At 38.0% G+C, this 13,092-nt stretch overlaps 1 protein-coding gene across 1 annotated transcript in view; it reads right to left on the reverse strand.

Annotated features, from left to right (window-relative positions):
- Positions 1-1,062: 1,062 nt before the first annotated feature.
- The window catches only part of LOC139714511 (guanine deaminase-like), a 48,303-nt gene continuing 36,273 nt past the window's right edge, over positions 1,063-13,092 (reverse strand). The window contains exons 9-12 of the mRNA XM_071626217.1: positions 12,730-12,797; positions 9,862-10,023; positions 3,491-3,621; positions 1,063-1,215 (exon numbers count right to left, since the gene is read on the reverse strand). Coding sequence (XP_071482318.1) covers positions 1,180-1,215; positions 3,491-3,621; positions 9,862-10,023; positions 12,730-12,797 — 397 coding nt within the window. The 3' untranslated portion in view covers positions 1,063-1,179. The remainder of the gene's footprint in view (positions 1,216-3,490; positions 3,622-9,861; positions 10,024-12,729; positions 12,798-13,092) is intronic.

The following is a 13,092-nucleotide window of genomic DNA, read 5'->3' on the forward strand; positions in this document are numbered from 1 at the left end:
AAAATTATTATCCAAGAACCATTTGACATTATCATTGATAACCTTTTCTAATACTCTTCGGTCTTTGATGGCACAATATAAACAAGTGTCATTCCCGTAGAGTGGAAGGGAACACTTCTTAACAGATTTATGGCTATGTCATTTAGTGTAAATAAACAACGACCCGAGAATGCTGCCCCGAGGCACGCCACTAGAACTGCTTGGCTGGTAGAGCTGGTAGAAATTGTGTTCCTTGGGAAATTCTTCCATTACAGTAAAATACAAACAAGCAAGCAGGCAAGCAAGCAAACAAACAAACAAACAAACAAACAAACAAACAAACAAAAGAATTACAAAGATTTCTTTGCAGGATGTATTCCCTGTAAAATCATATGCTAAGACCAGTGGGTAAAATAACTATCAATTTAATCTGGCAGTCTGCCAGTATAGTGCATTGATGATAGAGTTTGAATGTAAAAGTCTATTAGCACCTTTTTCCATTTTTTTTTTAATTTAATTTTTTTAAAAACATTATTATCATTTTTTTTTAAAGGTAAGGTCATCTCTGCAACGATACCTCACTTGATACATTAAAAAAAAAATGAAGCTATTACTACAATTTATACATACATTCATATCATATATAATTTTCTTTCTTTTTCAGCAGCATCAATCTTAACAGGTTCCTAAAGCATCAACTCATATACGGGAACCTAATATACCAAGTTCTTATCAAGTATAGAAAATTATGCCTACAATTCAAGCCTAAAGTCATTGATGTTTATTTCTGTTGTGCTCACCAGAAAAACTACTATTATCAAAAGAGTAGAGCTTCTTTTATCAACATCTATTCTTTTTCTCAATCTAAACTGTGTGTATTTTGGTCTAATTTACATTCTTCCAGCGTAGTACTGCACTTGTCTTGCTACAAAACTTGTATGAAGACTTACGTAGCGATCAAGGCTGAGCTCACTAAAAGATTTTGACTTTTGCTGACTCCATGAGAATGCCAATTTAGTATACAAAAGAGCCCAGCACATTCTTTATTCATATCTAAAGTTCGACTGATACTTTGCACTGTTTGATGGCACATACAATTGACCGTGGAGAGGGGATACCCAGGTGGAGAACATTATTGACAATGTGTGGCATTCAAAGCTGGATCTGTTGTGGTGCTGGTGGTATTCTAAGACCCTCAATTCACTTACCCAGGAAGATGAACTTCTGGATCATATCCTGAAATATCAATTACGAGAACAGGAAAATAACTAATAGCAGTATGCATGTCTATTCAAAGCAGTCTAAATCATACTGAGTTGAGATGAATTCAATTCATTTTACCACGGTAAAAAAAAAAAGCTTGCTATCGTCCATAAGCTATTTTTCAGCGAGGCTGTGAAGTGATAACATATTATGTAACAAAAATACAACACGGAAATCATACAATGAAAAGAATGCCTACAAACCAACAAGGAACTCAAAATCATAAAAAAAAGAGAGATAAAGAGTCATCTAGTACAAGTGCAGATAGATGAAAAAAAACAACAAACAACATAATTGACAAGTCACTGGGAGACGGTAATTACAGACATTTGGGAATAAAAGAAAAATGACATAATCAAGTCAATCAATTTGCAAAGGTAATTGTTTCTGTTGGTAATTGTATTGAATAATCTTAATGCTGAATATAGAGTGTTATTTTTAACCCTAACCAGGCCGGGCTTTTTGGGGCGTTCTGTGGCCGGGGAGGGGTTGATTCAACCCCCCCCCCCCCCTGAGATCTCGGCCGTCGCTCGCCGCAATCGCCATGAAAATTGGTACATACATTACCTGTGACGCAATCTACCAAACAATACCCCAAAAAATGGAAATTTTCATCATAATGATTAATTATGTTAATATATGCATAAAATCATACTTTTTGCTCTAAATCAGAAATTAAAGCTCCTAGAATCCTAATTTTTGGTGAAAGCATTCTTTGTAGCATTCCTAACAATGTACATGAAAAAAAAATCTGGTATCAAAATAAATTTCTTATGTATTTTATTGTTTTATGAATTTCTTATGTATTTCTTTGTTTTTTCGACCTTTTGTTTTATCATTCTTTTTTCTCAAAATTTATGACAGAACCTATTTCAAGCATAATTATGCTAAAAGTAATTAGTTTCAGCCTATGTAAGTGAAAATAATCATATCTTTATGAATAAGAAGAGAAAATTCCATTTGCATTGACTTTATACACAAAATCACGTTTTTGAGCCATTTTCGGTCTGACAGGCATGTATAAAAGGTCGCGCAGCGACGTAACGGTATGCGCGATTTTCGCGAAAATGGTGTCAAAAGATGTGCGAGACTTGAAAGTAAAAAGTCAGCGAACGGCGCGGTCAAAAAATTTCGCGCGGCGGAGTAGTCGCGAAAAATGTCGAGGGGGGGGTTGATTCAACCCCCCCCCCCCCCCCCCCCCCCCCCCGGCCTTTTTAGGGTTAAGAAAGAATATTTTATTCTGGCTTTATTAGATTAAGGATATCTTAATGGCTACATAAATCATAGTGACTTACTCTCTTCTCTACACATTCACATATCATTCTGGTAAAAACAATTGTTGAGCAGTTTGAAGATGAGAATTAATGCTAATTGCTTTTTCCAACTATCAATTAAAAAGTCAACTTGTATGGCTGCAAGTCTTACACTAAGCCTTTCAATTTGCTGAGAACAAATTTGATAGCAATTGATAATGACACCAAGGTATTCACATTCATAAACTCTTTCGAGGTCTGCATTACCTGTATTATGTACATATTCAAACTGGATTAGGGTGTTAATCTTGCTTGTGATCCTAACATCATGTATACATTTCTGCACATTTGATATCAAATGGTTGTGCAAAAACCAATTAGCCATCAATGAAAGATCAATGCTCCAAGCATGTTATAATTCTGGGGGAATTTTGGATGCAAAGTACACATTACATTGTGCAATCTGTTCATCAAGATGTGGAACACTTTTCAACAACTTTTGAAACATCAATTTTGTAAAGAACAATATAAAATTTTCACCAAAATAATCTTACTCATCTAAAAATATATGAGTGCTGCCATCGGCAATCACAGATGCCAAAAACAAAGATACTCTCAAAACAGCAGTTCTCCGCAGCATTCTTGAGCAAAACAATTCACTTCTAATTTCTCTCTCTGCACCATCAACATGGGCACACACCCGTTCTGGTTGGCCTATGGGTATATTGGGATGTTGGACAGTATCCATGAAGAAGAAGAAGAAGAAGAAGAAGAAGAAGGAGGAGGAGGAGGAGGAGGAGGAGGAGGAGAAGGAGGAGGAGGAGGAGGAGGAGGAGGAGGAGGAGGAGAAGGAGAAGAAGAAGAAGAAGAAGAAGAAGAAGAAATGAAACTCTTGAAATGATGATTGGAATTGACCCCGTTTCTCACATTTTGCTTCTCTGCATTACTGCACAAAGATGTATCAAAAAGTATCATGGCACTATTCATCTCCTCACCTCTTTGGAATCAGAGTACTGCTCTGTTTGAAAGACATCCAGAGGACTGTCAGAAGGCTTCAAGTTGACTAGCAGTGCATCAAACTCCTTTCCAACTTCAAAATTACCCACAGTGTCACTGATCCCTAGTGCTGTAATGACGAGGAGAAAATTACAGAGTTGGTATAACTTTATTAACCTGTGTGCACATAGAATTATTTTGCAATACATCTATCATGTACACTTAAACATCTCACTAGGAAACACAGCTCTTATCAAACACTGTTGAATATACCTTGTTGGGGTAGCATACTAGTTATACAGGATGATCTAGAGAAATTGACGTTTTCAAACACCTGCACACATAAACACAAACACATGTGGGTCTTGTGCTGATGTAGGCAGTTTAGATGCTTTGTGGTTAAAAGTTCAAATTGATACATTTCTTCCATCAAGTTTTTACTGCAACTGATTGATGATTAATTACCAGACAACCATCTGAGATGATCAGGTTATAGGTTCAAATACTCCTTGAGTAAATCGTCATGGCTCCTACTAAAACACTAATCAATTCAGTGCTTCTTTATGTCACTGTAGGGCAATTTGTCAGTCAGGTGCAATAAAGACAACTGGATGGAAGAATTTCATCAATTTGAATAACTATGCAGTTCCTGCTGCATGCTCGGTGGTCTAGTGGGTAAGACGCCAGTCCGGGATCAGGAGGTCGTAGGTTTGAATCATGCTTGAGTGTGTATGCCAATGATTTAGTCTGTCATGGCTACTTCTAAATCACTTATCAATTCTGAACCTATTTACAATGTACATTGATGCAGAGTAATTTGTCAATCAGTTGCAATGGTTAACAAGGAAAAGTAGAAATTACGCGGTGCGTAATATATGTCCCCGCCGGAAGTAGCATTCAGTAGCAAAATGTACAATATAGGTGAAAAGATCAAGGTCAAAGGTCAAAGAAGTCAAAGGTCAAAATTCTGTGTTGAAGTTTTGAAGCCCTCATAGTGCCATCACATAAAGCAAACGGAATCGAAATCAGGTTAGAAATGGCGAAGGAATAGCATTTTGTAGCCAACGCACAATATAGGTCAAAAATCAAGGTTAAAGGTCAAAGAAGTAAAAGGTCAAAATTCTGTGTAGAAGTTTTGAAGCCCTAACCTAGTGCCATCACATAAAGCAAACGGAATCGACATCGGGTTAGAAATGGTGAAGGAGTAGCATTTGGTAGCAAAATGTACAATACAGGTCAAAAATCAAGGTCAGAGGTCAAAGAAGTCAAAGGTCAAAATTCTGTGTAGAAGTTTTGAAGCCCTCATCTAGTGCCATCACTTAAAGCAAACGGAATTGAAATCAGGTTACAAATGGCGAAGGAGTAGCATTTTGTAGCAAAATGTACAATATAGGTCAAAAATCAAGGTCAAAGGTCAAAGAAGTCAAGGTCAAAATTCTGTGTAGAAGTTTTGAAGCCCTCACCTAGTGCCATCACATAAAGCAAACGGAATCGAAATCGGGTAAGAAATGGCGAAGGAGTAGCATTTTGAAGCAAAATGTACAATATAGGTAAAAAATCAAGGTCAAAGGTCAAAGAAGTCAAAGGTCAAAATTCTGTGTAGAAGTTTTGAAGCCCTCACCTAGTGCCATCACATAAAGCAAACGGAATCGAAATCGGGTAAGAAATGGCGAAGGAGTAGCATTTTGTAGCAAAATGTACAATACAGGTCAAAAATCAAGGTCAAAGGTCAAAGAAGTCAAAGGTCAAAATTCTGTGTAGAAGTTTTGAAGCCCTCACCTAGTGCCATCACATAAAGCAAACGGAATCGAAATCGGGTTAGAAATGGCGAAGGAGTAGCATTTTGAAGCAAAATGTACAATATAGGTCAATGGTCAAGGTCAAAGGTCACAACTGAAATTCTGTGTAGAAGTTTCAAAGCTCCCATGTATTGCTATCATATAAAGCAAACAGAATCAAAATTGGCTCATAAATGACAGAGAAGTAGCAAATTGAAAATTTTGATCACACACGGACGCACAGACGGACGGACGGACGGGCGGACAGACGGACAGACAGACGGACGGACACACGGACACACACACGTTCGGAGTCCGTTTCATAGTCCCCTGCTCAAACTCGTTTGGCGGGGACAAAAATAACTTCACCACATCAATGTCCATTCACTCAGCTGAGAACTGTCAAACTATCTACTCAGCTTTTGTGTGATTCTCCTGTTACAGTCATTGTTTTTTATGTATCATGAAGAATATGAGTCGTAATGTCAGCCCATGCCAGCCATCATAATTAGAGCCTGTTATTGTGTCTGGTTCATACCTACACTTCTCCCTGCTCCCTGTAACATGAGGTTCTCATCATTCACTGCAACTTTTTCATGTTTATGGGGATCATTATATGGAAAAAACAGATTGTTTGTGCAGCAGCTATGTGACATAATTACACTACAACCATTTTATCTCTGGAGCTTGGCTCTCTAAAGTTTGTTTAGCTTCTTTCTTTAAGAGTCAACTCCAAAATTTTGATCATCATCATCATCCAAACTGGATTTCCGTGTTAACAAAGTTGGCCAGATTTATCTTTCAAGTACTCTGTAAAGACCAATTGCACTACGCAGCATCAACTCCCCATCTCACCCAATATGGTGCATCCTCCTCTCTTCATGCACACCTTCCACAGCTCCTCCACCTGTGTATTCCACATCTTCTGTTGTCCTCCCTTTTGCATCTCATTCACTTTAAATCTAGCACTTTGCTCAGGACATGATCATCATCCTTCATCAACACATGCCTTTATCACTGCATTCCATTTACCCCTGCCAGGTGTTCCACTGATTCCTTCAACTCTCAGTCTTCCTTGTTTCCATTAGTTTTACAACAAACATCGTTATCACCATTGCTTTTCTCAATTCTTCTCAAAATTGCTATTTTATGATTTGCAGATTTGCAGACCTTGCACAACACTGATAAACTCTCCCTTATATCTTCACAGAGAGCCTATTTTCAGATAACAACTCTACACACTCCCTAAGCTTTCCCAGCCATATTTTGTTCTGGCTGTCACAGCTACATGTACAACTTGTACTTCACAGCCACCACCTGTATTTACTCTGAGGCTCCCTACCCGCAAAATAGCTAACCCTCTTACTATTTTGATCTCATTACATACCATTTCCATCAGTTTTACCAGCTTTATTTAACTCTCTTCTCGTATCTTCCACATATATCTCTTGCCAGTCTTGTGGCCACCTTCTCCATTTTGGCACATCTGCCATGAGACCATTCCCCACATATCAAACATCAAATTTGCCATTTCCCTCTATCCACAAACACCATATGTGACCGTGCACCTCAAAACGAACATAAAGTCGCACATACTGATTTTGCGTGAGGACTGAAAATAAGTGAAATGGGTCAACCTAGCCGAACTTGACTTTTTCATACTTTCTGAAAGAGCGGGTCTTCTTTTACATTATGCTAAAATTTGGTATCATAAAACGGGCAGGAAAGCGTGTTTTTTAGCAGTTTATCTCGAACATTTTTGGTAGAATAGTGTGATTAGGTGTGTCTTTAAAAGCCTTTTTCATTTCTGAAAAACCTTGTCCACACTCTTCACTTTCAACTCTAGTAAACTTTTGAAAGGATAGTGCTACTGCTTTGAAAGTTAGCATTAATTATGGACAGAATGTGTTAATGAGGCATGCTTAATTTCAGTTTAATCTGATAATCCCTTCATTGTTGTTACTCTGGTGGTTTACTTCCTGTTTTTTGTCCCATTCATCGCACAGCCAGCAAGGTTTGGTAAAGATTAAGCGCTTGAATATACACTTGTGCTTCAGAGCCTCTTTTCTCAGTTCACGCTTTTCCTCAGTTTGTGCTTTCTTTCCAATATTTAGGTAGGTTAGGAGAGTCCAATTGATTTGAGTTATACATCATTTTAAAGCTTAAAGTCTGCTCTTTCAGAATATGGTCTTAACTAAAAATTCATGTCTGGCGACTTTTTGTTTGTTTTGAGGTGCAGGGTCACATATGGATCTAATACTCACTGACACTTCTTCCAATCTTTTCACCATCACTTTTGTCTTCTTGAGGCTTACCTTCAGCCCCTTACTCTCAAAGGCCACCTTCCACTTCTGAAACTTCTCCCTCAATTCCTCTATTGTCTTGCTCAACAAAACCTAGTCATCCACATACAATATCAATCTCCATATACCACTGCTCAAAACCCACAAAAAGTAGGCCAAATTGAATATCCACTTATTAACATAGTTCAAAAGAGTCAACACCAAGCTTACAATAGTTTGTTAAAATCAGACCCTCCTAATTCATTCAAAAAGTTATTGAAATAGGAAAATTAAGAGGTGCAATTTCATAGAAAAGGGGGAAAAGAGGAGCTACGTAAAAACTGGGGTCACTTTGAAACTTTGAAACCACTACATCTTCCTAACCAACCTTCTCTAGATACTAGCTCCTTTACCATAACAACTTCCACCCTCTCATCTCATTCATTCTCCTTACACTGTATGTACAATTCTTTCTATCTGCTATCTGCAAACTCATCCTATGTCTTTGTCAATAAAATTCAGCCTTCCATCACTCTCTGATGTACAACTTCCTACTTTAACACCTCTTTCATCCATTTTGCATTTATTAACTTTGTGAACCTAAGCACTGTTTTGGGTCTTGTACAACTTGGAAGTATACAACATCATAAGTCTTATGATATGGTTGGTTGGCAGCAGCCAGTACATGCAAAACTTTGAGCCTACATCCCCAGGCACACATGGTGAAAGAAACAAGGAACCCAGGGGTCTAGTGCTCACCTGTCTAAGTACTATAACTTCATCTTCTGTGCATTCTTTCTGTGATACACTGCTGATATGATATGTGACCATGCATCACAAAGCAAACAAGTCGGACCCCTTGATCTTACATGAGGACTTAAGAAAGGTTAAAAACGGGTCAACTAAGTCAACTTTGAGTTTTCTATTATATTTCCTGAAAGAGCTTTTCTTCTTCTACATTATTCTTGAGTTTGGGATCATAAATTGCATGGGAAAGTGGGTTTCAACAGTTTTTCTACAACCCCTTTTTTGGTAGAGTAGTGTGATCAGATTTTTCTTAGAAGCCCCTTTTCATTTCTTGAAAATCCTTTGCACACTATTCATTTTCGTATAATAACTTTTGAAAGGATGATGCTACTGCTTTGAAAGTTGACATTGATCATAGACAGAATGTGTTGATAGAGCATGCTCAATTTCAGCTTAATCTGATAATCCCTTCATTGTTGTTGCTACAGTGGTTTACTTTTTTTTTTCCTCATTCATGGCACCTCCAGCTTAGTGAAGATTAAATGCTTGAATAGACCCTGAACTTCACAGCCTCTTTTCTCAGTTCAAACTTTTCCAGAGTGTGGGCTTGCTTTCCAAAATTTATATAGGTTAGGAAAACCAGTTGAGTTTGAATTGAGTTACAAGTATATATCATTTTAAAGTTTAAAGGCACATAGTCCCTGTTGTGTAGAGGGCGCTGTTGATGATACTGCCGATCACCGTTAGTATTGATACCTATTGATACGAAGATTGGCGAAGTTGAGCTGTCATCAAGAGTAAAGCGTGTAGGTGTTGCTAGGTAACGTTGCCTTCGTTGTCTTCTCTGCGCATCATGCAGTCTGTAGTAATGCCAGGGTGCGTGCATAATCACCTTCTTATTATGACATCACAAAAGAAGTTTGCTAAAGCTGTCATCCCCTTCAGCTGAATCATGAGCCGAACTGTGATCGGACCACTGACTACAGTGGATAGGACTTCTTCGGACTCGGAGAATGGGTCACAGCGTAAAGCGCTAAAGAGGAGTCTATAGTGTAGCTCTCTATAGGAAACTTGTGCTGTGCGCCCGCGTACACATTTGACTAAATCACTGGGACCATGTGCTTTTAAAGTTGGCTCTTTCATAATCTGTACCAAACTAAAAATCCATGTCTGGGCGACTTTTTGTTGGTTTTGTGGTGCATGGTCACACATCATTTTCTTCTGCCAACAAATGACTGTATCACAAAACTAAATATCAACAATTCTGTTATGAAATAAACATCTAGCAACATCTGCTGCCAATAAGACTCCACAGACACCTCTCGACCCATGAGATTGCCAAATTTTCTTGACTTATTCTATAATCACCAATGTCATTCCTCAAAACACCATTAAACTTTTTAATAGCTCTAACAGTTCTGGTTCTAAAGAAGATTCAGAAAGCTTTCAAGGAGGTGCTTGCATACTATACTTATTTTCAAATTCAGGGAGGCTTTGATATTTCTTTTTCAGGATGTGGAGAGATTTGTGAATTATACCATCATTTCTGTTTATCAGACTCACCTTCACAACCACCAAGTGTTGCCAATTTGAAGGCCTCTGCAAACTGTAAATGTTGATAGTTTTTCCTCTGCTTCAGCTGCTCCATGATACTTATGGTATTAGATGCGGTGACACAATTTTGAATGGCGTTCAACATTGAAGGACTGTAACCGCCAGAAACATCTACATGTACAAAGAGGGAAGAAAGAGCTTTGCAATCAAGGAAAGTATATGTAGATCAGTGATTTTGTCAAATCAATCAATAAACACACTAGCACAGGAGATACAGGTGTACAGTTCGACCCCGATTATCCGGCCATGTCGGGACCGGCACTCCTCTGGATATTATTAAGCGAATTGGCCGAATATAGGAGACACATTGTTAATGTATATATACATGTAGCTGCCGTCCAAGCTGCCGTCCCAGTGCACTGGCAGCTAGGCAGGTAGCGTACCCCGCAACAGTGGTGTAATCTACGCTAGCCTGCACAAAATTGTAGTCCTTTCTTTTATGATGATAACGTGGTGTGAATTTATGTTAGTTCTGTCGGGAATATTGTAAGTAAATCATGTGAGTTTTGTAGAAGTTTTAACTGAGTTTAAAGTCACTGTTTTTTCTCAATTTTTAGATGGAAAAAAAAGTCCTTCACTGCGTGAACGCGTCCGGATAACAGAGATTTCCGGATAAAAGGAGGCCAGATAATTGAGGTCGAACTGTATATATTTTTTCAGTAGAAATGCATCAGCAATTGGTGACTGGTAGTTACCTCCGCCAAGGGAGGAGGTTATGTTTTTATCATGGTTTGTTCATTTGTTGGTTAATTTGTCCGTGTGCAAAATAACTACAAAAGTTGTGAATGGATTTTGATGAAACTTGCAAGAAAGGTTAAGAATGACACAAAGAACAGATGATTAAATTTTGGTAGTGATGCAGGAATTTTTATTGATTTATGAAGGATTTTCCATATTTTAGCAGGTAGGGTCAATGATCTTTGAGGTTCAAGCTACACATTTTTTGAGGTTTTTGTATATGCGCACTAAAGTGCGTGCTGTAGTTTCTGTTAGGGCGACGTGCGCTGCGCAGCTGAAAGTCGATGATGTAACAAAAAGCTTCTATCTTGGGAAATCGGACGATTTTCAGTGTGCATGTACATATGGGTCACTGATCTCTATGGAAGAACAAGATCATTAGTTGAAATGACCTCCTGTCAGAGGTCTGCACTTTCACAGTGCTTCTCTAGTTTCATATGGGACTGCTAGCATAAGGAAGATTTTTGTTTTAAAATCTCTCTTTGCTTTAAACACACTTTGCCAATGAAGTTTCTGTAGCATGACCAAGGTATCTGTGAATCTTATCTAGGTGTTTGTGTGGATTACTGGTACAGATACAGTACTTGAATGTACATTCAATGCTAACAATCTCGTGCTCACAGTATCAACTAGAAAAGCACTAAGAGAGTACAGACCTCCGCCAAGGAGCTGATTTTCCACTCATACACACGTGCCATAATTGCACAAATTCCCCCCTCCCCTGGGAAAAAAAAAACAAAAAACAAAACAACAAGATGAAGGAGCCTTGTGTTTACAGTACCTCATCAGCTTTCCCACTGCTTGGCGCCTAGAGCACAGCACACATGCGCGTATGCAAATCTTAAATATGCCCAGCTTGAACTCCCAAGTTCATTGACCCTATTTGTCAAAAGAAAAAAAAAATACCTTCAAAAATTCATAAAAAATTCCCACATAACTACCAAAATTTTCAAATTTGCCTGTACATGTCAGCCAAATCCCTTCACAATTTTTTGAGTTACTTTGCAAACAGACAAACATTCACAAAACCAACAAAAAGTTGCCAGACATGGATTTTTAGTTAAGGACAGATTCTGAAAGGGCAGACTTTGAGCTGTAAAATGAGATATACCGGTATTAAACTCAATTCAAATTATGGACTTTCTTAACCTATCTAAATATTGGAAAGAAAGCAAACACTCCGGAAAAGTGTGAACTGAGAAAAGCGGCTCTGAAGTATCTTAACCCGTTGAGGACGGTTTGATTTTGCTACAACACGCATTTCGGGCAGGTGTCAATGGGAAATACGTGTTGTAGCAAAATCAGTCCATGCTCAAGGGGTTAATCTTTCTACTAAGCCGTGCTAGCTGTGCGATGAATGGGACAAAAAAATGAATGTAAACCACCAGAGCAACAACAATGAAGGGATAATGTGATTAAGCTGAAATTAAGCATAATTAATTAACACATTCTGTCCATGATTAATGCCAACTTTCAAAGCAGAAGCATCATTCTTTCTAAAGTCACTAGAGTGGAAAGTGAAGAGTGCATACAGGGTTTTTAAGAGATGAAAAGGGAACTCTTTATGACACAACTAATCACACTACATACAAAAAGTGTTCAAGGAAACCTGCTAAAAACACAATTTCCTGTTTGTTATTGGTACATGACTGCTGTATTCATAAGGCTGGATACTAGATTACTAGGAAAAGAAGGGATGGATGCAGATACATGAACTGATGTGGATATAAATAGAGGGACGATTAGGAGAGAGAATTAGTACACTGATTAGGGGAAGGTCTCATAAGGTACTGTTGAATATTTAGTCCATCACATGGCCAGTTTTGATCATTATGACAGTATTTCACTGAAAGAGTAATAGAGATTACATACTGTATGATTGGAAAGTTCAGTTTTTCCTAGGAAAAAAAAAAAACAAAAAACAAAAACAAAAACCAAAACAATGTATTACAGAAAAGTGCAAAACAGGGAATGTATTTATGTGCAATACTATTGGTCACAAAATGTAGCTCTTGGTTTAAGTTTCACATCCCCTGCCAATACCTTCTCATAAAGTCAACCGAAAAAGAGCTTGCTAACCTGTTCCAAGGCCTACTTTCACTCCATGATCAATCATTTTCCTGCTGTCCATGACTCCACTTCGCAACCTGTGTCATATTTGAAATGAAGGGTGAAAAATGCATTACTTGTACTACTCTATTTTTACCACTTTCAATCATCTTGACTTCTTCTATATGTAATATGAGATTAATGGACTTAGTAATTACATGGAAGACTTGGATGATAATGGAAGAATGCATCTGTACATTGTCCAATGAGTCAGGCTGAACATCAGATGAGATGCACCCAATACCTACAAGAATGAAGCTAAAACACAGACTTTTTCATGTGCTCAGATATCAATAGTGCAAACTGCTTTCATGGAAAGGCATACATTCACTG

The sequence above is a fragment of the Diadema antillarum genome, unplaced genomic scaffold, assembly GCF_040938485.1.
Source record: "Diadema antillarum isolate AM-2024a unplaced genomic scaffold, OU_Dant_1.0 seq00002303_RagTag, whole genome shotgun sequence".
Taxonomy (NCBI): Eukaryota; Metazoa; Echinodermata; class Echinoidea; order Diadematoida; family Diadematidae; genus Diadema; species Diadema antillarum.